We start from the raw sequence: 26,146 nt of genomic DNA on the forward strand, positions 1-26,146 counted from the left end.
ATAAGGAGGAGGGAGAAAACTTGTTCACCTTAGCCTCTAAGGATAGAACAAGAAGCAATGGGCTTAAACTGCAGCAAGGGAGGTCTAGGTTGGACAATAGGAAAAAGTTCCTAACTGTCAGGGTGGTTAAACACTGGAATAAATTGCCTAGGGAGGTTGTGGAATCTCCATCTCTGGAGATACTTAAGAGTAGGTTAGATAAATGTCTATCAGGGATGGTCTAGACAGTATTTGGTCCTGCCATGCGGGCAGGGGACTGGACTCGATGACCTCTCGAGGTCCCTTCCAGTCCTAGAATCTATGAATCTATGAATCTAAGATGGCTATCCTGACTGTAACCACAGCTCTAACCACTGGACAACACTCCCCCTCCCCAAGCCAGAACACAACCCAGAACTCCTGATCTCTAACATCCCACTGCTATCTAGCAGACAGCTGTGTCACGATTGTGTCACGTCCTCCGCTAGTGGCTAGGCCACACACAGGATAACACACTCCTTTGGCTCAAGTGGCACAGGTCTGTGTTGAGGAGCTGAAGGTCTCTGGCCTGAGCCCTGTTGCCCCATGGTGGGGTCCCTGTGGTTACATGTGATAGAAGTTCTGGTTTCAAGGATTTATATTGCCACTTTCATTTCACTGCATTGTACAGTCTATGGGTAAAATCCTGCATTCATAACGTAAGTCCCTACTCAGGCAAAACGCTCACTGAAATCAATGGAGGTTCTGTAAACCCTGCCTGGTATTTTGCCCTGTGCACACTGACAACAGTGGCTTCCTGCTGACACTTTGCACACACTGATGTGCATGTGTACAACCAATGTTTCCTTGGGTTAACTTTGGAGTTTGACACAGCACTGCCTCTCAGGTCAGGTGCCAGGCAGACATGGAGCTCCCAGCTCTGACGATGCTGGATACACAGCAGTCCTTCCACTGCTCTGAAGCCCCTTATGAGTATTGCTATTGTTGATCTCTGTGTGAGTTCCTTAAAATTGCCAAGTTTGTTGACTAAAACTCCAAGATTGTACTAGATTGCCTTGATGCTATGACTGTCATGCACCAGCTCTGCCTCTTCTATGCCTCTGTCACCATACATGCTCCCATGCTCAGAAGGACCTGGGGCACAGATCCTGCCAAAGAACTGAACTGCTTCATTATCTAATTACATTTTATCAGCTATGAAACTGGCAGAAAACAGCACACATCATCCTCCACTGCCCAGAACACAGACTGGTGGATCTTGGGCCCTAGTTCCTCTGTTACTATACAAGAGTTGGTGCTGTTCATTGATATTAATGGCAGAAGCAGGGCCGGCTCTAGGTTTCTTGCTGCCCCAAGCAAAAAAATTTTTGGCTGCCCCCAACCCCAGCCCTGGGCTCTCCCCCCCGCCCCTTCAACTGCACCCTCCTGCCACCCCAGACCTAGGTCACTGGTAACTCGCTCCCAGGGCGGGTCATTCAGCAGGAATTTTGGATGTGCACAGAACACAGACAGGATTGGTTCCCATATGGCTACAGAACTGCAGTAAAGTGGAACAATTTTCAGCTTGTGTGATTGAAGGATATCTGGATGCATGTTATAATACTGTCTTCCATAAATGAGGAAAAGTTGAGGTGCCTTTATTATTCTTTTGTTCCATTCTTTGTTTCTATGGGGAATTTGCCAATGCACTATCACTGTCTTCCTTTTAAACAAATAAAACTTAAAAAAAAAAAAAAAAAGCAATGGCTGTTGAAAATAGCAATTCCAGTCCTAATAACCACTGGGAAGCATTTCTTGCTCAATTTATTCTACTTTTTCTACAGCAAGTTACAGTGGATCAGTATATTTGATTTGGGAGAAATGAAGTAACAGCTGCCCAAATTGAGCTTGAGCACTCCTGAATTTTGAGGGTGTTCAAATCTGGAAGGCAGGTGCTAGATTCCCTCTCTGAATATTAGCTAAATCTGGAAAAGAAAAGTCAATTTCTGCTTCCATGGCTCAGAAATGGAAATCCTCCTACGTGCCTGGTACTGTATCTAAAGCTGTCCAGGTCCAGAGCCTCCCCTCCCTTACTTTTCTTTTTAAATTCTAGTGGGATCCACGTACCTCCCTTGCTAGGCTTCAGATAGAGAGATGCACTGTCCATTTAGTCCACCCAATTCTTTCTTTAGGGGAGAGCCCAGGGCTGGGGCGGCAGGAGGTGCAGGTGGGGGCCAGAGCTGGAGTGGCAGGGGGTGGGGGGGGGGGAAGAGGCCAGGGCTGGGGCAGCAGGGGGTGTGGGCAGGGGAGGGTCCAGGGCTGGGGCAACACAGGGGTGCGGGGGGAGCCCAGGGCTGGGGTGGAGGGCGGCAAAAAAACCTAGAGCTGGCTCTGTCCCTATCATTCACAGCAAGCTGCAGGTTTCAGTTCCATATTCCTTCCCCCTCCCTTTCCTGTTACTAGTGGCCAAGGGAATGCTGGGAAATGCAGTTCTTTCCCTGCTCCAGGGCTGGCTCTATAGGCAGGGAGCTAACCAAGGAACTACAGCTCCCAGGGCCCCCTGTTGGTTCTCAGCTTCCATGCTGGATTCTTGCGCCCCTGCAAATGTGCCGTCCCAAGCAACTGCTAGCTTTGCTGGTGCCTAGAGCCGTCCCTGGGCAGAAGGATCTATAATGACCACCCAGTCTGACCTCCCGCTGTGACAAAGTGGGAATTTTCTGTAATATGTTTAATGAATGATGTGTATGGTGTGGCCTACTTGATACGCACGTGCGACTTGACTAGGGATTGCTAGTGGGTGCAAAAGGGTTAAATGCTCCCTGGGCAGAGCAGGAGACATGAAGTGTGCATGTCTCAGATCTGTCAGGGATGGTATAAATGGGTCAAGAAAGGTTTGGCTGAAACAGACCAAAATCAATGGAGCATCCAGAAAGACAAAGGGAGCCCAAGGACTGTACAACTGACCCCTACCAATTGGAAACTGGCAGGTGAATCATGTGAACTCATGTGAACATTAGTAGGAGCACTGCCAGCAGATCGAGGGAAGTGATTATTCCCCTCTATTCAGCACTGGTGAGGCCACATCTGGAGTATTGTGTCCAGTTTTGGTCCCCCCACTACAGAAGGGATGTGGACAAATTGGAGAGAGTCCAGCGGAGGGCAGCGAAAATGATCATGACTTACAAGGAGAGGCTGAGGGAACTGGGCTTGTTTAGTCCTCACAAGAGAAGAGTGGGGGGGGGATTTGATAGCAGCTTTCAACTACCTGAAGAGGGGTTCCAAAGAGGATGAAACTTGGCTGTTCTCAGTGGTGGTAGATGACAGAACAAGAAGCAATGGTCTCAAGTTGCAATGGGGGAGGTCTAGGTTGGATATTAGGAAACACTATTTCACTAGGAGGGTGGTGAAGCACTGGAATGAGTTACCTAGGCAGGTGGTGGAATCTCCATCCTTAGAGGTTTTTAAGGCCTGGCTTGACAAAGCCCTGGCTGGGATGATTTAGTTGGTGTTGGTCCTGCTTTGAGCAGGCAGTTGGACTAGATGACCTCCTGAGGTCTCTTCCAACCCTAATATTCTATGATTCTATGAACTCAGCATGAGTCTGCAGGAGGATGAGACTGGACCAAAAGGCGTCAGATATCTGGGATAAACATTGGCTTTTGGAGAGACTCAGCAGCTCTCACTTAGGACTGACAAAGAAACAGACGGAGAGGGACAGATATGGATTCCACAGCGGCCTAGCTGAGTAGAGCACTAGCTTGAGCAGGATGGACTGTGTCTTAACGGTTGTGTCTCTCTGCTAACACGAGGACTTTCTGAGGTTATATCCAGTTGACTAATAAAAATGACTCTGCGTTTGAAAAGGCTTCTGGGTGTCACTGAAAATACTTGCTGAGGTGCATGGGTCCCTGAACAGTTTACACATCTCTGACCAGGAGTGTAGCTCAGTGGGACTCACTGGGCAGCACTCCCGGTGTGAAACGAGTGCTTGAGCCCAGAGGCTCAGTCCTGCCATGGTTGAGGCTCCGTGGCCTGTGTGTAAGGAAGAGTTGGACCCCTTGTGGGGGTCTGGTACACTGAAGGGGTTCCTCCAGGGACTGTTAAGGTGAGGCATAGCACAGATCCTGTGCATCCATGACACCCACACATAACCCATGCCAGAGCATCTCATCCAATGATTCCTGCACCAAGCCCAAAAGCTAGTGATTAAACTAGTCTGGGTCAGAGTTGTAGAAAGAGCCATCCAAACTTGATTTAAATCACCATCAAGTGATGAACAAGCCCCAGATTGGTAATCCATTGCCATGGTTAATTATCCCCACTGTTAAAAATTTACACCTTATTTCCTTTTTGAAATTGGCTGGCTTCAGTGTCCAGCCACTGGAATATATTATGCCTTTGGCTGCTAGAATAAAAAGCCTTCTGATATCAGGTATCTCCTCTGTGTGTTGATACTTACAGATCATAAGCAAGTCACCTCTTGACCTTCTCTTTGTTACTTCTTTAGTAAGAGCTCCTCACAGCAGGACTGAAAGGCCGGTTCCAGTCCTGGATTCATTTTTGGAGCCCTTCTTTGAACTTTCAATTTTTCAAAATCCTTTTTGAAGTGTGGACCCCAGAAATGGACACAGGATCCAGAAATGGTCTCACACCTCCACATTTAATTAATGTAACCTTCCTGCACTTACCTGCTAGCTGTTTGCTTATATGTCTAAGTACCATGTTAGCCTTTCTTGCTGCAGCATCACCCTGGGAGCCTGCATTCAGTTGGTTATTAGATTTATCAAACTGCTGAAGGGAGCCTTTCCATGCTACATCCTAGCTGTCAAATCCCACTCCCCCTGCAATTTCTCACCCTTGCAATCCCCGCTTCTCATAAGTTTTAACATTCCTGGGATAGACAGTGGGTCTTGCAAAGGGAGGGATAGCTCAGTGGTTTGCGCATTGGCCTGCTAAACCCAGGGTTGTGAGTTCAATCCTTGAGGGGGCCATTTGGGGATTTAGTTGGGGATTGACCCTGCTTTAAGCAGGGGGTTGGACTAGATGATCTCCTGAGGTCCCTTCCAACCCTAATAATCTATGACTTATGAATCCAAACTGCAGCTACTTCAGATCGGGGAGGTGTGGGCCTTCCCAGAGAACACACTGCCAGAATCCCACTTGTCTCTACCAACAGGACTCCAGCTCAAGCACTTCTGCTGGTCCCAGCTGTGGCCATACAGCTCAGAGTGAGGTGGTTCTCAACGAGGCAACCTTTTTAGGCACTGTGAGTTCATGTTCAGCCGATTTCCATCATGCCCCCTATGTCCTTCCCAGGACACAGTCCCTCGTTCTGTAGGTATGGCCTGAATTCTTTGTCTCTGGATGTATGTATGACCTTGCATTTCGCTGTATTAAAACACATGTTTGACTGCACACACCCAACAAAGCAATCCAGTTCACTGTGTATCTGTGACTTGGACTCATCATTATTCACCAACTCCAACAAGCTTTCTGTCAGCGGCAAATCTTACCAGCAGCAATTTAATGCTTTCTAGTTTATATAGTGAGTTTTTCATCAGAATGTTGTGTGGTACTAAGCCAAATGCCCAATAGAAGCCAAAGTATATTATGTCAGCAGAGTTTCCATTTTTAAACAAGACCTGTGATCTTGTCAAAGCATGATATCAAGTTTATTTGACAAGACCCATTTGATTGGTATTAATGGTAAAGAGCTAAAAGATGGAAATGTAAAGCCCTGTATCAGCTGTTCCATTATTTTGCCCAGGATAAATGTCATACTGGTTGGTATGAGTGGCATTAACAGACTGGGGTGTGCGTGCCCTTGGAGAAGGCATTCAGATGGAAAGTACTGCAATGACAGGGATGCATTTTGGATGGTGTGGGCAGCTGGCTTGTGGTGTGTGCACAATGGTATCATGCAGCTGTTAGGGGGACCTGGAGGGGGCAAGGGATGTACATTGGCATGGAGGGGCAGTGTACAGCAGGGAATCAGCAGCACAGTAAGCAGACATGGTAACAATTACAGAGGCAACTCTCTACAGGACCAGCCTTTGGTCAGTGACATACAGCAGGTACCAAGGTATACCTAACTCTCAGTACACGGAACAGTAATAACTATAAATACTTTTCAAATTGCTATATAAATGCTAACACTGCAGTGGTTTCTAGAGCTTCTGGGGCAGGAAAGTCCTTGGATGCCTTGTCAAAACTTATGAGCAAAGCTCTCAGTTCCTGATCTGGGGTTTTCCTTTAAAAGGATATTCCCCTCTGCAAGCATAGCTGTTCGAGGTCTTTTGTCTGAAACCCATCATATGACATATAAACTCTCAATAGCAAGTTTAAACTTTTAACAGCACTGGGTTATGATTGATAAATCCAGTTGACCCATGGCATGTAAATCCTGCCACGACTACTCCAATGTTAGGCGGTCTGCAGTGGCTCATGAACGTGGGTGCCAATGTCAGGGCAGACTGTCACAAACCAGGGCACAAACCCCAAAGTGGTTGTGTGTTCTATACTTATATTTCACCAACCGAGTATCAAGTGTGAACTCTTCAAGCACTGTAATAGCCTTAACATGGAGTCACAGACAGGACCCTCTTCTTTGTTACTTGTCTGTCCAAAATGGAGCACTCATCCTTGACTGGAGTTCCTAACTGCTATCGAAATACAATTAATAAACCCAGATAATACCTTGCTGTTCTATAGTGCTTTTCATCCAGAAGGATCCTACAGCATTTTACAACCTATGGGCTCAATTCTGCCACCTTTGTTCACCTTGGGTACGACCTTATTACACACACAGGCCCAGTTAAAGCAATGGGAAAGCCAGTAGAATAAGGTATTATTCAGGATGGGTAAGAGTGGCAGAATACCCTTAGTGCCTTTCTTTTACATGCCAGCTGCAGAAGCAGACAGAATGTGGGCCTAACCACACACACACACACACACACACACTCCTAGAATGAAGGTTGCTAGTGTGCATTTTCTATTATCAACGTAATCATAAAACTCCAGGAACTTGCCAAGAAATCTCAAGGCTGGATACTCTTGAAAGGAACCTCAGGTCACATGTCCTCCACCAAAATTTAACACCCACAGACTCTTCACCACCAAAACAAATTTCCTTCCCCTTCCCACTTACAGCCATCTACAATGAACATATCTAACTCCTCTAATATCACACCCAACTGCACAGGACTAACTCTGACTTCATGGAAGCTGAGACATTTTGCAGTCAGACACACTCTCACTGTTGCAACCTAAAGAGTCAGCCATTGCTGAGTCCATGACACCATAACTGAGTGGGCTGGATCAGGAAGTTCAGGCTCTGTGTGTGTAGGTTCTGCAAAGATTTTTTGGGGGTTCCTCCCTCCAGAGAAGATCATCCTGTAAACTACCATCCAGGATAAGCAATGTCCAAGTTAAGTCCAAAGCAGACTGTGAAGCACTACAAAGGGATCTCATAAAACTGGGTGACTGGGCAACAAAATGGCAGATGAAATTCAATGTTGCTAAACACAAAGTAATGCACATTGGAAAACATAATCCCAACTATATATACAAAATGATGGGGTGTAAATTAGCTGTAACCACTCAAGAATGAGATCTTGGAGTCATTGTGGATAGTTCTCTGAAAACATTCACTCAATGTGCAGCGGCAGTCAAAAAAGTGAACAGAATATTGGGAATCATTAAGAAAGGGATAAATAATAAGACAGAAAATATCATATTGCCGCTATATAAATCCAAGCTATGCTCACCTCTTGAATACTGCATGCAGATGTGGTCGACCCATCTCAAAATAGATATATTGGAATTCAAAAAGGTATAGAAAAGGGCAACAAAAATGATTAGGAGCATGGAACGGCTGCCATATGAGGAGAGATTAATAAGATTGGGACTTTTCAGCTTGGAAAAGAGACGACTAAGGGGGGATATGATAGAGGTCTATAAAATCATGACTGGTGTGGAGAAAATAAACAAGGAAGTGTTATTTACTCCTTCTCATAACACAAGAACTAGGAGTCACCAAATGAAATTAATAGGCAGCAGATTTAAAACAAAGAAAAGACAGTATTTCTTCACACAACGCACAGTCAACCTGTGGAACTCTTTGCCAGAGGATGTTGTGAAGGCTAGGACTATAACGGTTCAAAAAAGAACTAGATAAATTCATGGAGGATAGATCCATCAATGGCTATTAGCCAGGATGGGCAGGGATGGTGTCCCTATCTACTGGTTGCCAGAAGCTGGGAATGGGCAACAGGGGATGGATCACTTGATGATTACCTGTTCTGTTCATTCCCTCTGGGGCACCTGGCATAGGGCCTCTGTCGGAAGACAGGATACTGGGCTAGATGGACCTTTGGTCTGACCCAGTATGGCCGTTCTTATGTTCTTCGAAGAGACACGAGATTCAAATTCTGTTAAATTCTTCTGAATTTCAGTTACTGACATGGCCAGTACAATTTCTTCTCCTGCAAAAGAGCAGCCTGAAACCACTGCCACCACTTGCTTATTTTGAGAAATTGTGTTAAATGATATACCACAGGTCACTGCAACACACACAGAGTGATCAAACAAGCCATCAGCTGGAACCCCCTCTTTCTATACCAACAATAAGGCAGCCAGTCAAGACAAAGAAGGTACTTAATTAAAAGTGTGGTGCCACCTATTGTTGGAAAAGAAGTTTGCAAGTAATTGATAGTTAACTTTATCATTACAAAAAAAGCTTTAACCTCTCATTTATTTACATTTTCCTGCACAGCCTCCGCTGTACTTCCCTCTGAAGCCATCAGTTCATGAGACCAGTACCTTGGTACACACATTCATCAGTACATGAGAGCTTCAAAGGGAAATATTTGTGTTTTCCTTGTTAAAAGATTACCTCACTCTGTATAGTTCTGCTGTAACCTGTTTAAAAGCTACTGCATCCGACCAAGAAGTGGATGTGCTTCAGTGATGAGTTGTCTTCCCTGTATGTGCTGTGCAAATTTCTCTACTCTGATTCACAGTGCAGATGTCTATTGTGTATGTTGCACTGGTTGTATTGACGTCAGTGAAAATTCCAGGCACAGAATGAGTGCAGAGCAGAAAATAGGCATATGCACTGTGGTCAGAAAAGAGAATTTTTCCCATAGTGTGCACAGCAGTTTGTACATTTGTCAGGTACTTTGGGGTCTTTGGATGAAAGGTGCTATGTATATTTCTGTTAGTATTATATGGGGAGATAATACTTTTTTTTCAGTTGAGTAACTATCCTGGTGTTTCTAACTATATGATCTGCGGTGAGAAGGTGTAGGGAGTTGGGAATTATGAGACAAATTCAGCAGGGTTGCATGGATGTAACAGAGCGGAATTTCGTCATATAATTTCCCCCAAATTAAATTAACTCCATACTCCTCTTGGGCCAAATTCTGAATTCAGATTTACTCCAGGGGAAACTGACAGCAGAATCTGGCCTTTTGTATCTACTCATAGACTTTAAAGTCAGAAGGGACCAATATGATGGTCTAGTCTGACCTCCTGTACAACGCAGGCTGCAGAATTTCAACCACCCACTCCCGCAACAAACCCCTAACCTAGGTCTGAGCCACTGAAGTCCTTGAATCATGGTTTAAAGACTTCAAGGTGCAGAGAATCCTCCAGCAAGTGACCCGTGCCCCACGCTGCAGAGGAAGGCGAAAACCCCCCAGGGCCTCTGCCAATCTGCCCTGGAGGAAAATTCCTTCCTGACCCCAAATATGGCGATCAGCTAAACCCTGAGCATGTGGGCAAGACTCACCAGCCAGACACCCAGGAAAGAATTCTCTGTAGATCCCACCCTAAGGGAGTGATGGATTCCTCTCCTAGGGCAAAGTTCTGCTCCATCTATCCACATGTAGATCATGTTCCAATATTCTGTTCTCCCAGCAACAGATTCATAGATATCGGGAAAGCAGAACGTGGAGTGGTGATCTGAGAGCACAATTCTGCCCTTTCAGTCAAGCCATTTCTGCCTTTTTAAATACTGACGATTCAGCAGGAAACTCATATGACCCAACTAGAGAATAAGTCAAACCAGATTAAGAGGGAGGGATCTCAGATAGAAATAGAAACATCCATATCCCTTACCCTCCTTTGTAGATCACCATATGTGGTCAGTTCAGTAACCCAAGATATCATATTCACATGCAACATTTTCAGATGCCTCTTTTTTGACCTCTTGGCTGAGTTGTGCAGTGTTCTCCCAAAATGCTTTGCATGTGGAATTTTGGCTTTGTGAATCCACTGCATCTGGCTCATGTTTGAAGTCTATTGGGATGGGTCTGCATTTAAAAGAATGTGGAATTAATCTCCCAGATACAGAGGGAGGGGAAAAGTTCCAGTATTTGAGCTGACAACCTGATGCTACAAAGCTAAATGCAGTTTAGCAAATTGCAAGGCACAATTTATTGGCCAAAACAATATTACACTGCATGAAAGAGAAAATGATTTACTGGGAAATCTACTTTAAAAAAAATTAAATTAAAGATTTTAGCTTATCTTTTAAGATAAGAGTGAAAATCCTAGGTGGTGTACTCTGAATTCAAGACATAGTGTACCTCCATTGCCATTATTTGACCCTCTCAGGCACTAGTAATAGAGGCTAGCATGCCCTACCAGATGCCCCTTCCTTACCCCCAGCACATCTCAGCCACTTCCTGGATTTTGTGGGAAGCAAGAGTTCCTAATAAAAGGCAATTAGAAATAATAAAAATAAACCATTTTGGCAAAACACCATCCCAAGGAAACTACAAAACCAGAGAGGGCATGCCAGCTCAGTGACATCCTCCCAGAGCAGGAGGAGAGGTCAATGGTGATTCTCACGCTGTCAGATGGCCTGGATCAGCAGTGTTAGAGCCACAGCACAGACCTTAATCCTTTGAGGTAAGAGTTGTAACCCAAACACCAGCGGGGATGTGACACACACTTTCCCAGTGGGTTACATAACCAGTTGTTAACCAGCAGAAGACTGTTGTGAATCAGGATTCTATTCCTGGGTTTGGAGGGGTGTGGGGGCTAGTGGTTACTGACAACACTGCCAAGTGGATGGATTAGGTACATTGATTCTAAGAGGCCATGTGGCTGGTGGGATGAGCTTTAGACCTGTCACATTAAAGACTTGGGTTCTACTGCCAGCTCTGCTGGGAGTAACCTTGTGTAGCCCCATCTGTCAACTCGAGAGAATGATGCTTGCTTCTTAGGGTAGCACAGAATTACAAACACCAGATAGCAGAAGCACTTAGAGCAGAGCCTCTCTTGGCTCCCCCGATCCCAGCACATCTTTCCTTAGGCCCAGGGCTGCTGTTTAGCCTGTGTACCATCTGTGACAGTGTACCCCATAAGGCTTTATGGGGAGGGGGTGCTTATAAATGTATGTATGACATAACTGGAATATGTTTTGTGCTGCCTGTGCCATGTAATATATCTCCGTAAAGGTTATGGTCTACTATAGCTATTCATCCTATTTGTACATATATATCATTTTCTACTTGAGGTTAAGAATATGGGCTGTATGCTTGCTTGGTTTCTAAGTAAGCTTTGGGAGGCAATTGGTCAGCTTCTTTAGGAAGGAATTTGCCAGGTTAAGTACCTGATCAGGAAACACTTGGAGAACAATGCATCTTGGAATGCTCCAATCCACATAAGAAGTCTTCCTGGAGACATGCAAGATACCATGTGGACAATGGTTTCGGCCTGTAAAGACTGAGTCATGCAGGGACATGTGACTTGCCCAGGTGACTCCAGAACTCCATCTTGGAGCTGGACTTTGCATAGGAGGGAGGAGGGGGGTCTCCACCCACAAGAGAGAGTCTATTTAAACCCGTGTGAGACCCCTCCATTTTGTCTTCAGCTGGCTAAAGAAGGAGCCTCTCCACCCCCCCAGGATACTTGAAGGAAACTGAAACAAACAACAGTAACTACAGGGGGTGTGAGTGATTGCTGGACCCAGGCTAAAAGGAGATTAGCCTGTAAAAGGGAGCATTCTAGAACTGGTGAGGAACTTATCTGTATTTAGTTTGATTAGACATAGATTTGCGCATTTTATTTTATTTTGCTTGTGACTTACTTTGTTCTGTCTGTTACTACTTGGAGCCACTTAAATCCTATTTTCTGTATTTAATAAAATCACTTTTTATTTAGTAATTTACTCAGAGTATGTATTAATACCTGGGGGAGCAAACAACTGTGCATATCTCTCTATCAGTGTTATACAGGGTGAACAATGTATGAGTTTACTCTGCATAAGCTTTATGCAGGGAAAAACGGATTTATCTGGGTTTAGACCCCATTGGGAGTTGGGCATCTGAGTGCTAAAGACAAGCACACTTCTGTGAGCTGTTTTCAGGTAAACTTGCAGCTTTGGGACAAGTGATTCAGACCCTGGGTCTGTGTTGGAGCAGACTGGAGTGTCTGGCTCAGCAAGACAGGGTGCTGGAGTCCTGAGCTGGCAAGGAAAACAGGAGCAGGGGTAGTCTTGGTACATTGGGTGGCAGCTCCCAAGGGGGTTTCTGTGATCCAACCCGTCACACCATCCACTGCCAAGGAGGCGGCCCTGTGGGGCAGGAGGTGAGAGCATGCTCACTGAAGGTGGCATGTTCCAAGATTTCAGCAGCAAGTTTCTAACAAGCTCTACTGAGCATATACAAATGTTGATTTTTCAGAGGCTTTTAACTCTGCCAAGTGTGAGTGGATTTTCCTGAGGACAGCAAAAGGCATCTCTCTGATCCCAGGGTTATGTCCCTGTCAAATTTCCTGTGCCAAAGTGTAAAGACATTAGAGCTCTTCAAAGAAACAGTTGTAAGAATTTATCTCAGGCAAAATTACCAATTTTTCTCTTTCTTGGAAACAGCTGAACCATTTTTGCTGAACCTTACTAAGAGAATTGAGGCTGAAGCAAAGAGTAAGTATGGAAAATTTTACCCCCAATAGTTGAAATCTGGAAAAGTAACAAGCTACTGAAAAGAGGGGCTTACAATGGAAAATGTTAGGCAGTCTTAACTATGGGTTAAGCTGTCCAGAAGTAAGGTGAAGATTTAATCACAGGTATTTTTAGTAAAAATCATGAACAGTGTGAAGGGTTTGGTCACAGAGACCCCCTTGGGACTGTCACCTGATGTGCTGGAATTACCTCTGAGCCCACTTTCCCTGCCAGCTTGGGACTTCCAGAACCCCGCCTTGTTGAGCCAGACATGCTAGCCTGCTGCAACACAGACCCAGGGTCTGGGCCATGCCCCCAAAGCTGCAGCCTTAACTGAAAACGGTTTAGCAGGTTACCTGCCTCCAGCACCCAGACACCCAGTTCCCAATGGGATCCAAACCCAAAATAAATCTGTTTTACTCTGTATAAAGCTTATACAGGGTAAACTCATAAATTGTCCGCCCTCTATAACATTGATAGAGAGATATGCACAACTGTTTGCTCCCCCAGGTATTAATCACTTATTCTGGGTTTACTAATAAACAAAAGTGATTTTATTAAGTATAAAAAATAGGATTTAAGTGGTTTCAAGTAATAACAGAAAATAACAAAGTCACCAAGCAAAATAAAGTAAAAACATGCAAGTCTAAGCCTAATACATAAAGAAACTGATTAATCAGTTAAAGAAACAGGTAATATCTCACCCTCAGAGATGTTCCAATAAGCTTCTTTCACAGACTAAACTCCTTCCTAGTCTAGGCCCAATCCTTTCCCCTAGTACAGTTCTTGTTAGTTCCAGCAGTCATCTTAGGTGGAAAACAGGGGCTTTCTCATGACTGGCAGCCCCCTCTGTCCTGCTCCTTTTATAGTTTTGGCAAAAGGCGGGAATCTTTTGTCTCTCTGGGTCCCCACCCCTCTTTCTAAATGGAAAAGTACCAGATTTAAGATGGATTTCATTATCAGGTGACATGGTCACGTGTCCCTGTGAGACCTCATTCTTCATCCCTGAGGTAAGTGGGGAAATGGGATCCTGGGAGGAAGCACAAGCAGGAGAGAGCAAGAGGGGAGGACTCCTGTCTCATACTGAGAAAGAGGGACGATCGATGAGTTATCTTAAGTGCCTATACACAAATGCAAGAAGCCTGGGAAACAAGCAGGGAGAACTGGAAGTCCTGGCACAGTCAGGGAACTATGATGTGATTGGAATAACAGAGACTTGGTGGGATAACTCACATGACTGGAGTACTGTCATGGATGGATATAAACTGTTCAGGAAGGACAGGCAGGGCAGAAAAGGTGGGGGAGTTGCGTTGTATGTAAGAGAGGAGTATGACTGCTCAGAGCTCCGGTATGAAACTGCAGAAAAACCTGAGTCTCTGGACAAAGTTGAGAAGTGTGAGCAACAAGGGTGATGTCGTGGTCGGAGTCTGCTATAGACCACCAGACCAGGGGGATGAGGTGGACGAGGCTTTCTTCTGGCAACTAGCAGAAGTTGCTAGATCGCAGGCCCTGGTTCTCATGGGAGACTTTAATCACCCTGATATCTGCTGGGAGAGCAATACAGCGGTGCACAGACAATCCAGGAAGTTTTTGGAAAGTGTAGGGGACAATTTCCTGGTGCAAGTGCTGGAGGAACCAACTAGGGGCAGAGCTTTTCTTAACCTGCTGCTCACAAACAGGGAAGAATTAGTAGGGGAAGCAAAAGTGGATGGGAACCTGGGAGGCAGTGACCATGAGATGGTCGAGTTCAGGATCCTGACACAAGGAAGAAAGGAGAGCAGCAGAATACGGACCCTGGACTTCAGAAAAGCAGACTTTGACTCCCTCAGGGAACAGATGGGCAGAATCCCCTGGGAGAATAACATGAAGGGCAAAGGGGTCCAGGAGAGCTGGCTGTATTTTAAAGAATCCTTACTGCGGTTGCAGGAACAAACCATCCCGATGTGTAGAAAGAATAATAAATATGGCAGGCGACCAGCTTGGCTAAACAGTGAAATCCTTGCTGATCTTAAACACAAAAAAGAAGCTTACAAGTGGAAGATTGGACAAATGACCAGGGAGGAATATAAAAATATTGCTCAGGCATGCAGGAGTGAAATCAGGAAGGCCAAATCACACTTGGAGTTGCAGCTAGCAAGAGATGTTAAGAGTAACAAGAAGGGTTTCTTCAGGTATGTCAGCAACAAGAAGAAAGTCAAGGAAAGTGTGGGCCCCTTACTGAATGAGGGAGGCAACCTAGTGACCGAGGATGTGGAAAAAGCTAATGTACTCAATGATTTTTTTGCCTCTGTCTTCACGAACAAGGTCAGCTCCCAGACTACTGCACTGAGCAGCACAGTATGGGGAGAAGGTGACCAGCCCTCTGTGGAGAAAGAAGTGGTTCGGGACTATTTAGAAAAACTGGACGTGCACAAGTCCATGGGGCTGGATGCGCTGCATGGAGGGTGCTAAAGGAGTTGGCGGATGTGATTGCAGAGCCATTAGCCATTATTTTTGAAAACTCATGGCGATCAGGGGAGGTCCCGGATGACTGGAAAAAGGCTAATGTAGTGCCCATCTTTATAAAAGGGAAGAAGGAGGATCCGGGGAACTACAGGCCAGTCAGCCTCACCTCAGTCCCTGGAAAAATCATGGAGCAGGTCCTCAAGGAATCAATTAGGAAACACTTAGAGGAGAGGAAAGTGATCAGGAACAGTCAGCATGGATTCACCAAGGGGAAGTCGTGCCTGACTAACCTAATTGCCTTCTATGATGAGATAACTGGCTCTGTGGATGAGGGGAAAGCAGTGGATGTGTTATTCCTTGACTTTAGCAAAGCTTTTCATACGGTCTCCCACAGTATTCTTGCCAGCAAGTTAAAGAAGTATGGGCTGGATGAATGGACTGTAAGGTGGATAGAAAGCTGGCTAGATCGTCGGGCTCAACGGGTAGTGATCAATGGCTCCATGTCTAGTTGGCAGCCGGTTTCAAGCGGAGTGCCCCAAGGGTCGGTCCTGGGGCCGGTTTTGTTTAATATCTTTATTAATGATCTGGAGGATGGTATGGACTGCACTCTCAGCAAGTTTGCAGATGACACTAAACTGGGAGACGTGGTAGATACGCTGGAGGGTAGGGATCAGATACAGAGGGACCTAGACAAATTAGAGGATTGGGCCGAAAAAAACCTGATGAGGTTCAACAAGGACAAGTGCAGAGTCCTGCACATAGGACGGAAGAATCCCATGCACTGCTACAGACTAGGGACCGAATGGCTGGGTAGCAGTTCTGCAGAAAAGGACCTAGGGGTCACAGTGGACGAGAAGCTGGATATGAGTCAACAGTGTGCTCTTGTTGCCAAGAAGGCTAATGGCATTTGGGGCTGTATAAGTAGGGGCATTACCAGCAGATCGAGGAACGTGATCGTTCCCCTTTATTCGACATTGGTGAGGCCTCATCTGGAATACTGTGTCCAGTTTTGGGCCCCCCACTACAAGAAGGATGTGGAAAAATTGGAAAGAGTCCAGCGGAGGGCAACAAAAATGATTAGGGGTCTGGAGCACATGACTTATGAGGAGAGGCTGAGGGAACTGGGATTGTTTAGTCTCCAGAAGAGAAGAATGAGGGGGGATTTGATAGCTGCTTTCAACTACCTGAGGGGGGGTTCCAAAGAGGATGGAGCTCGGCTGTTCTCAGTGGTGGCATAAAGCATATTCCAGTTACATTATATTCACATTCATAAGCATATTTTCATAAAGCATGTGGAGTGCAACGTCACGTCCTCCTCCTGAACTTACTGCCAGAGACTTGGACACCGTCCATGGTGGAGGCAGTACATTTAAAATTCCGGTTCAGCTCTGGTCATACCCCCATCCAGCACTATTAAACACTATAATGCTATTCATAGGGGTTCTTGCAAAGTTCTAGGTTCCTGGGCCTCAGGTACCCGAAAACTTGTTGGGGTGTAGCATTGCTAACAGAATGCAGATAGCAATATCTGTTAAAGTGTAGGTTTCTTGGCATTTAGCCACCAATGCCACGAGGCGGTGTGCCTCAGTTTCCCCTTCCACACAGCAGTGTACGCCCGTTATGCTTTTGCTGCTGTGCCAAGCTTCCAGCCTGTTTACAGGTATAAGATGAAAAACAACCTGCTTGTGGGACTGTCTTGTTACCATCCCTAGCATGAATGAAAGTTTTTTCCAGAGATCTGGTATGTTACACATCTTCAAAGGGTTTACCATTAGTATTAACTCCTTTGTCTTGACCCATAGGTGAAGTAGCCAAAGAGACAAGATAACCAGCAAATCTCTGGCGGACAGGCTCTGTTCACACAGTTTAGCTCGTTCAGTGTCCATTGCATTTTCCAATCCCTTTGTGTACCATGGTAGGGGTTTTGACACAGTCTCCTGTCTCTTTGGTGAAGGCTCTCAGTTCAGGTATGTATTTGGGGTTTTGGCAAGGAAAGGGTGCACTGAAACCATGCCTGCCCTCGGCCCTTCCATCTGGAATCTCTTTCTGTTGGGCCCCACCAGCTTGTGAAGCTTCCCAAATGCAAAGTTTTTCCTTCTCCTGCCTTAAAGAGACAATGTTAGTTTCTACAAGCATAGCAGGAACAACATCTTTTAATGCAGTGCTTTGGATTGGTAAGATCCCCTCGGTCACCCCATTCTCTGTTCCCAAAAGGTCAGCTGGGTGGACTCTTCCCTCCAGGAGATCTGACCACCAGTCTTCCCTTAATACCTGATCCACAGGTGAGGGGTCTGGCATTTCAGATGCAGATCCTTCACCCTTCTCCTGGGGAAATGCCTTCCTACAAAAGGTGGGCAGACCCTCCTGTCCACCCTCACCTTCCGTCTGGACTTCCCTCTCTGGGTTCCCCCCAAGGCAGACACCCCTGCGTCCTCCAAAAGGGAAGGTGACCCTGATCCAGCTGTGGGCTCAAAACTACCAGATATGACAGACCCTTCACTGGCCAGCAAAATCCCCCCCGCCCTTTCACTCAGGTTCGGCTTGCTTCCAGCTACAGAGCCCTTGGGGTCTGTTCCCACTGCAGTGGTTGTCAGGACCCCAACTTCCATTTCCGGGATACATGTCCCTGTGCACCCTAAGGCAGGGCCTGTCCCGTGCTGACCTGCAACTTCCTGGCAGTCAGCAGCTGGGAAGGCCCCCCTGTTACCAGGTGGAACATCCCGCTCCCCCAGGGAGATGATCACGGGACAGGAGCTGGCTCTATCCACCCCCTCCCGCAGGGACCTGTCTTGAGCCCCAGGGCTACAGGAGCTGGTCTCGACCATCCCTGCCCCCAACGGCACATTTTCCCCTGCTACAGAGGAATTAGACACTCTCCCATTTCCCCAGCAGCCCCTGTGACTTCACCCTCCTCTCTGGGGCTTTCAGCACAAGATTCCTTCTTGCTGCCAACAAACCTTGGGACAGATTCTGCCACATCAAAACAATCATTCCCCAGTAGAAACAGTGCAAAATTATGTGCCACCGCTGCAACAGTTAGTTCAGCCTGCAAATCACCAGTTTCCATGTGTACCTTAGCTAAAGATGCAAGGACTTTGTAACCTCCCACTTATTCTAATTCTGCCATTTTTCTTGGTAACAAATCCTTCTCATGGATCAGGTCCCTCCTGACCACAGAAATCTCTGCACCAGTATCCCTCCAACCTTGGAGCACTTTGCCATTAAGCTTAACAGCATGCATATGCTCACTGATTGTTTGTGTAGAAGCAACCTTTACAAATCCTGTGTGGAAAGTGGCAGTAACCTGGGATAACCCTGTGCTCTGAAAAGCAGCAGCTTCATGTGTTACCTGGAGCCTGTTCCCACTCAGCCCAGGACATTTATTCCTCAGGTGCTTAGTGGAATTACAATGATAGCACCTTCTGGGCTCCTCTGCTTGTATAGGAGACTTGGGATGAGTAACAGGGAAATGGGGAGGTGAACGCCCAGCCTCCTTTTTCCCAGGAGTAAAATGGTGATTCTGTTTTCCACCAACCCTGTACCTCTCTGCCAGTGGTTTATGTTTAATTGCAGCTTGTGATTACTCCTAAGAGTCCGCAAACCCAGCTGATTTACCCACTGCATCCATCTTTTTGTCCCACAAATACTGTTTTATATCGTCACTGAACATATTCAGGAACTGTTCCTGAACAACCAAATCACGCATTTCTTCAAAGCTTGTAATGCCTTTTCCCCTCACCCACTTGTCTAACAAATCTCTCATTTCATTTACATAAGCCACATTACTCAATCCAGTTCCCCTTTTAAGGATCCTGAATTTAACCCTGTAGCTTTCAGGTATAATCTGAAACTGATTCAAAACCAGTTCCTTAAATATACCATAGTTTGAAGCATCAGCAATAGGCATCTTATTGAATATGTCCAGAGCTCTCCCAGTCAATTTTGCAACCAAAGTAGTCATCTTTTGATCCTCAGGAATTGCATGGAGAGTGCATAGTCTCTCAAAGGTGATGAAATACTCGGCAATATCACTGGATTCATCATATGGTGGACATAACCGCTCCCATTTATGGATTTTGGGAGAAGTGGAGCCAGCTGCTGAAGGGTTCTGTCTCTTCCACTCCATTACAGCCAGTTCATGCTTCTGGGTCTCAATTTGGGTTTGTCTCTTAACTCCAGGGCCTGCTGCCTCTCTTGTTCCTTCTCCTCCTGAGCAGCTTGCTGTGCTAACCTTTGGGCTTCCATGGCTCTTTCGTGAGCAGCTTTTTCCTGGGAAAATTGCGCATTAATCTCCATTTCTCTTAATTCCATCTGTCTTTTATGTTCATTTTCCTTCTCAGCAATCTGCAACCTGTGCAGTTCTAGCTTCTTCTGAGCCTTACTGTCACTCATTTTGCTGATTTTCCTGCCTCTATTTCCCTTACCCGAAATAAGCAAACAGAAAATAACAAACCAGTAGCCACTTTGTCTGTTCTCCAGCCACCACACTTAAAACTCACTTAAAATCACTACCAGTGTCTCAAAGCAATCAGCTGTGCACAGATTCTGTTCAACTACGCCACAGTGACTGGTTCAGTCACAGAGACCCCCTTGGGACTGTCACCTGATGTGCTGGAATTACCTCTGAGCCCGTTCTCCCTGCCACCTTGGGACTTCCAGAACCCTGCCTTGTCGAGCCAAACACACTAGCCTACTGCAACACAAACCCAGGTCCAGGCCATGCCCCCTGTCATAAATATAAAGGGAAGGGTAACAACCTTTATGTATGCAGTAACATAAATCCCTCCTGGCCAGAAGTACAGAATCACTTACCTGTAAGGGGTTAATCAGTTCAAGTAACTTAGTTGGCACCTGACCAGAAGGACCAATGGGCAAAGAAGATACTTTCAAATCTGAGGGTGGGGGGGTGGGGAAGGTTTTGTTTGTGCTCTCTTTGTTGGTTCCCTCTCGGGACAAAGAGAGAGACCAAGCAGGTAACCCAGCTCCTAAAAAGATCCTCAACTGATACATCTAAAAATTACAGAAATTGAAAGTAATAGCAAGGAAATGTATTAGATTATCTTTTGTTTTAGCTTGTGAACTTTCCCTATGCTAAGAGGGAGGTTTATTCCTGTTTTTATAACTTTGAAGTTGAGCCTAGAGGGGAATCCTCTGTGTTTTAAATCTTTTTATTTACCCTGTAAAGTTATCTTCCATCCTGATTTTGCAGGTGTGATTCTTTTACTTTTTTTTTTTAATGAAATTCTTCTTTTAAGAACCTGACTAATTTTCAGTGTCCTAAAAACCAAGGATTTGGTCTGTGCCCACTTTGTTAACCTATCAGTTGCTATATTATTCTCAAGCCCCCACAGCAAAGGGGGCAAAGGGGCTTGGGGGATATTTTGGAGGAGATAGGGCTCCAAGTGGCCCCTCCCTGAATGTTTGTTTAAATCACTTGGTGGTGGCAGCAATACCGTCCCAGGACAAGGAAAGGAATTTGTGCTTTGGGAAAGTTTTTAACCTAAGCTGGTGGAATATAAACTTAGGCGGTCTTTCATCCGGGTCCCCACATCTGTACCCCAAAGTTCAGAGTGGGGAGGGAACCCTGACACCCCCAAAGCTGCAGATTTAACTGAAAACAGCTTAGCAGGTTATCTGCCTCCAGCACCCAGACACCCAGTTCCCAATGGGATCCAAACCCCAAATAAATCTGTTTTACTCTGTATAAAGCTAATACAGGGTAAACTCATAAATTGTCTGCCCTCTATAACATGGATAGAGAGATATGCACAGCTGTTTTCACTTAAAACCTACAGCTTTGGAGGCTCACTCACTCTCCCTCACTCACTCACTTTCACCAGGCTGGGGCAGTGGGTTGGGATGCAGGAGGGGGGTGAGGGGTCCGGCTGGGGGTGTAGGCTCTGGGGTGGGGCCGGGGATGAGCGGTTTGGGGTGCAGGAGGGGGTACGGGCTCTGGCTGAGGGGGTGGGGCCGGGGATGAGGGATTTGGGGTGCAGAAGGGGGCTTAGGGCTAGGGCAGGGTGTTGGAGGGGTGAAGGTGCAGGCTCCGGGAGGGAGTTTGGGTGTGAGAAGGGACTCCAGGCTGGGGCAGGGAGTTGGGGTGCGGATGGGAGTGCAGGGTCCCAGCGGCACTTACTGTGGCTCTCAGAAAGTGGCCACCAGGTCCCTGCAGCCCCTAGGCACATGGGTGGCCAGGGAGGCTCCGTGTACTGCACTCACGCCCACAGGCACCACCCCCGCAACTCCCATTGGTCGCGGACCACGGTTCCCAACCAATGGGAGCTGCGGAGCCAGCACTCAGGGCGGGGGCAGCGTGTGGAGCCTCCCTGGCCGCCCATGCATCTAGGAGCTGCAGGGAATTGGCGGCCACTTCCAGGAGCCGCGCAGAGCTAGGGCAGGCAGGGAGCCTGCCTTAGCCCCAAGCCACTGCTGTGCTGCCATCCGGACTTTTAACAGCCTGGTCAGTGGTGTCAACCGGAGCCACCAGGGTCCTTTTTCGACCAGGAGTTCTGGTTGAAAACCGGATGCTTGGCAACCTTAGCAGCAGCTCACACTGGCTCCAGTTTAGTCCAGTAACAAAAAGGTTAATGATCTAAACATTAAACACTATGTACAGGACATGAGTCACAGGGTTCATAAATGCAGCATCGCCCTCCCACTCCACATCCTCTTCTGAGAGACCCTTCTCATTGACCTGCCTTGACTGAGTTGCAAGATGTCATATATGTTTGTGTGTGGCTAAAATGTGATCTTCCGCCACACTTATGGATTACTACAAACAGGCTCAGCATGGCCAATCCCCAGTATTCTAAAACCATGAGTCAGGCCCGAAGAAATCATGAAGCTCTTCAAAAGTAAAACATTTGACGTTCTTATTGTTTAGTCTTTAAAATTTTAGGTTACCCACTTAGGTCACATTTCCAAGCTTTTCTTCATAACCACGGGATCTTACTCTTCTTTGAAATGAAAGCTGAGAGTCTCACAAAAATCACATGACTCCAGGAACTGGGGTTTTAAGAAGAGTATGAAATATCTCAAGACTTGTGAGAATTGGCAACACTGGCCAGGTAAAATTTTCAAAAGCACCTACATGATTTAGGAACTGTAGCAGGGTGGTGGTGCAAAAGCACCTAATCAGCCCCTGCCCAGTCAGCTCCAATCAAGGGAAACAGATTGGGGCTGATGGAAAAGGCCTGATGCCGGCCTAAGGATTGACAACACCTGCTGGCCTGACAAGCCAGGGGCTATAAAGACTGGGAGGGAGCCAGAAAGCAGGGGGCAGCCAGGAAGAAGTCAGTCAGGGAGGGAACTGGAGGCCTCCAAGCTGAAGGCTGACTCTGCCTGTAAAGGAGGTGACTAATCCTGTAAAGCTTGTATTATACAAGATGGACAGTGGTGGTGGGACAACCTTAAGTGAATAAAGACAAGGGTGTTGCACAACCCTGAAGCCTCTCTGAGCCTTACTGGGGACAGCAAGTGGGCCCCAGGAAGAGGGGCGGGTTGTGAACCCTGTTACAGGAACCTAAGTCCCATTTTCAAAAGTGACTTAGGCACTTAGGAATCTAAGCCTCAGTGAAAGACAACGGAACTTGGGCAACTACAGGCCACATGTTCAAAGGCCTTTTGGCATCTAAAGATACAGCTAGGCATCAAGTAGGATTTCCAAAATTGCCTAGGCACCTATCTGCATTTTTAAGTGCCTAAAGATCTTTGAATATCTAAATCACTTCTGAAATGTTATCCCTTGATCTCTTTTCTCCAAATGTCCAGTCATAGGTCATGATGACAGTGGCCACATAGTTAAATGAAATGGTAGCTAATTACCAGTTCTCCCACAACACCATGATTTGGCTCCAGATGCCAAACGATTAGGTGCCATTTAATTTTGCATGACGTCGTCTCTAACAAAACAACCCAAAGAAAAAGAAATGGATCTCATCTTACCTCCTCTAGTTTCTCCACTCGGCCCACCAATTTTGTTGTGACTGAGTGTAACTTTAGAAGGTCTAAGCCATAGAAAGCACTTTCTAGCATCTCTATGATGGAGGATAGCTGTAAAACAAAAGTGACATAATGTTAACAAGATGGGACTTGCATCATCCCCCACTTTTCTCTGCTATACAATATCAGCTTGGCTTTAAGACAAGATTTTCCATTTATATCTGCAGCCTGGAGAATTTTGGAATCAAGAGACAACATGCAGAGCTAAGTAGAGCATTTTAGGAATTTATATGGATACAAATAGCACCTGCATTTACACTAGCTAGTGTTAAAATTAGCATGTACTGTAAGGATTTATACTGCTCACCAGCTAGGAAAAAATGTCCACAAACAGGAAGGTATTACACAGTTAGGCGCTTTATAGCATGGATGGTTACACCCTCCTCTAGCATCCACGCTGGCCACTGCTCAAGGAAGAAGACAGGACAAGTTGGGCCATTGTTCAGTTCTAGTGCAGCAAGTCTTTAAATAGATATGTGGGGAAACGACAGCTACAATAATGGGATATAAACAATAAAACAACATTGGCTGGGATTTTTCATAGATTCAAGGACTGGAAGGGACCTCGAGAAGTCATCAAGTCCAGTCCCCTGCCCTCATGGCAGGACCAAATACTGTCTAGACCATCCCTGATAGACATTTATCTAACCTACTCTTAAATATCTCCAGAGATGGAGATTCCACAACCTCCCTAGGCAATTTATTCCAGTGTTTAACCACCCTGACAGTTAGGAACTTTTTCCTAATGTCCAACCTAAACATCCCTTGCTGCAGTTTAAGCCCATTGCTTCTTGTTCTATCCTTAGAGGCTAAGATGAACAAGTTTTCTCCCTCCTCCTTATGACACCCTTTTAGATACCTGAAAACTGCTATCATGTCCCCTCTCAGTCTTCTCTTTTCCAAACTAAACAAACCCAATTCTTTTAGCCTTCCTTCATAGGTCATGTTCTCTAGACCTTTAATCATTCTTGTTGCTCTTCTCTGGACCCTCTCCAATTTCTCCACATCTTTCTTGAAATGCAGTGCCCATGGCCGCCCAGAGGATTCAGGAGGCCTGGGGCAAAGCAATTTTGGGGGCCCCTTCCATAAAAAAAAGTTGCAATACCTATAGTAACATGTATTTAGAAATGTAAAAAATAACCAGTGAAATACATTTAAAAATTAATTTTTAATAATTTGAAAATACATGAAATACATTATTTTAAAACATTAAATGCTTTAATGGCATGTATACATTTGCAATTACATAATGGGCTGTTGCTGGGTGATGGTTGGTGCCAATGGGTTGTCGCTGCTGTTGCCCAGGGCTGGGCGGGGAGCTGGGCTTTGGGTTGGGGGGTGCCCGGCTCACAGGGGGTGGGCTCAGAGCTGGGGGTCAGGGCTGTGGGGGGATGGGGGCAGGGGGTGCCTGGCTCAGAGGGGCTGGGCTCGGAGCTGGGGGTCAGGGCTGTGGGGGGAGTGGGGTCATAGAATCATAGAATATCAGGGTTGAAAGGGACCGCAGGAGGTCATCTAGTCCAACCCCCTGCTCAAAGCAGGACTAATTCCCAACTAAATCATCCCAGCCAGGGCTTTGTCAAGCCTGACCTTAAAAACCTCTAAGGAAGGAGATTCCACCACCTCCCTAGGTAACCCATTCCAGTGCTTCACCACCCTCCTAGTGAAAAAGTTTTTCCTAATATCTAACCTAAACCTCCCCAACTGCAACTTGAGACCATTACTCCTTGTTCTGTCATCAGGTACCACTGAGAACAGTCTAGATCCATCCTCTTTGGAATCCCCTTTCAGGTAATTGAAAGCAGCTATCAAATCCCCCCTCAATCCCACCTCAGGGGGGTGTCCGGCTCAGAAGGGCTGGGCTCGGAGCTGGGGGTCAGGGCTGTGAGGGAGGTGGGGTCAGGGAGGTGCCCGGCTCAGAGGGGCTGGGCTCGGAGCTGGGGGTCAGGGCTGTGGGGGGGAGGGGTCAGGGGGGTGTCCGGCTCAGAGGGGCTGGGGCTCGGAGCTGGGGGTCAGGGCTGTGGGAGGGGTCAGGGGGGTGTCCAGCTCAGAGGGGCTTACCATGCTGCTTACTCCCGCCTCCCCCCTCTCCCGGAGCCTCAGCGCACCGCGTCCAGGAGCAGCCCTAGACAGCGCTGCAATGGCGTGGCTCCACGGGACCTGAGCTCCCGCCGCTCGGCCTGGAGCTCTGAGCCCCGCCCCCTTACCACACGGCTCTGAGTGGGAGGAGCTCAGGCCACGCGGCTGCAGCGCTGTCCAGGGCCACTCCTGGATGCGGCACACTGAGGTGCCAGGGGATGGGGGAAGGCGGAGGCGGGGGGGATCCTCCGACATTCTCGTGGAGGCGGGGCCTGGGGCAAATTGCCCCACTTGCCCCCCCCTCTGGGTGGCCCTGGCAGTGCCCAGAACTGGACACAATACTCCAGTTGAGGCCTAACCAGCGCAGAGTAGAGCGGAAGAATGACTTCTCGTGTCTTGCTCACAATACACCTGTTAATGCATCCCAGAATCATGTTTACTTTTTTGCAACAGCATCACGCTGTTGATTCATATTTAGCTTGTGGTCCACTATAACCCCTAGGTCCCTTTCTGCCGTACTCTTTCCTAGACAGTCTCTTCCCATTCTCTATGTGTGAAACTGATAGTTCCTTCCTAAGTGGAGCACTTTGCATTTGTCTTTATTAAACTTCATCCTGTTTACCTCAGACCATTTCTCCAATTTGTCCAGATCATTTTGAATTATGACTCTATCCTCCAAAGCAGTTGCAATCCCTCCCAGTTTGGTATCATCTGCAA

The 26,146-nt window shown here is 46.7% G+C and overlaps 1 protein-coding gene across 1 annotated transcript in view; it reads right to left on the bottom strand.

Annotated features, from left to right (window-relative positions):
* OLFML2B (olfactomedin like 2B) overlaps positions 1-26,146 on the bottom strand; it is a 110,147-nt gene that overhangs the window by 36,991 nt on the left and 47,010 nt on the right. The window contains exon 3 of the mRNA XM_026656107.1: positions 23,297-23,404. Within this exon, the coding sequence (XP_026511892.1) occupies positions 23,297-23,404 (108 nt within the window). The remainder of the gene's footprint in view (positions 1-23,296; positions 23,405-26,146) is intronic.

The sequence above is a fragment of the Terrapene carolina genome, unplaced genomic scaffold (assembly GCF_002925995.2).
Source record: "Terrapene carolina triunguis isolate 2854851 unplaced genomic scaffold, T_m_triunguis-2.0 Scaffold212, whole genome shotgun sequence".
Taxonomy (NCBI): domain Eukaryota; kingdom Metazoa; phylum Chordata; order Testudines; family Emydidae; genus Terrapene; species Terrapene triunguis.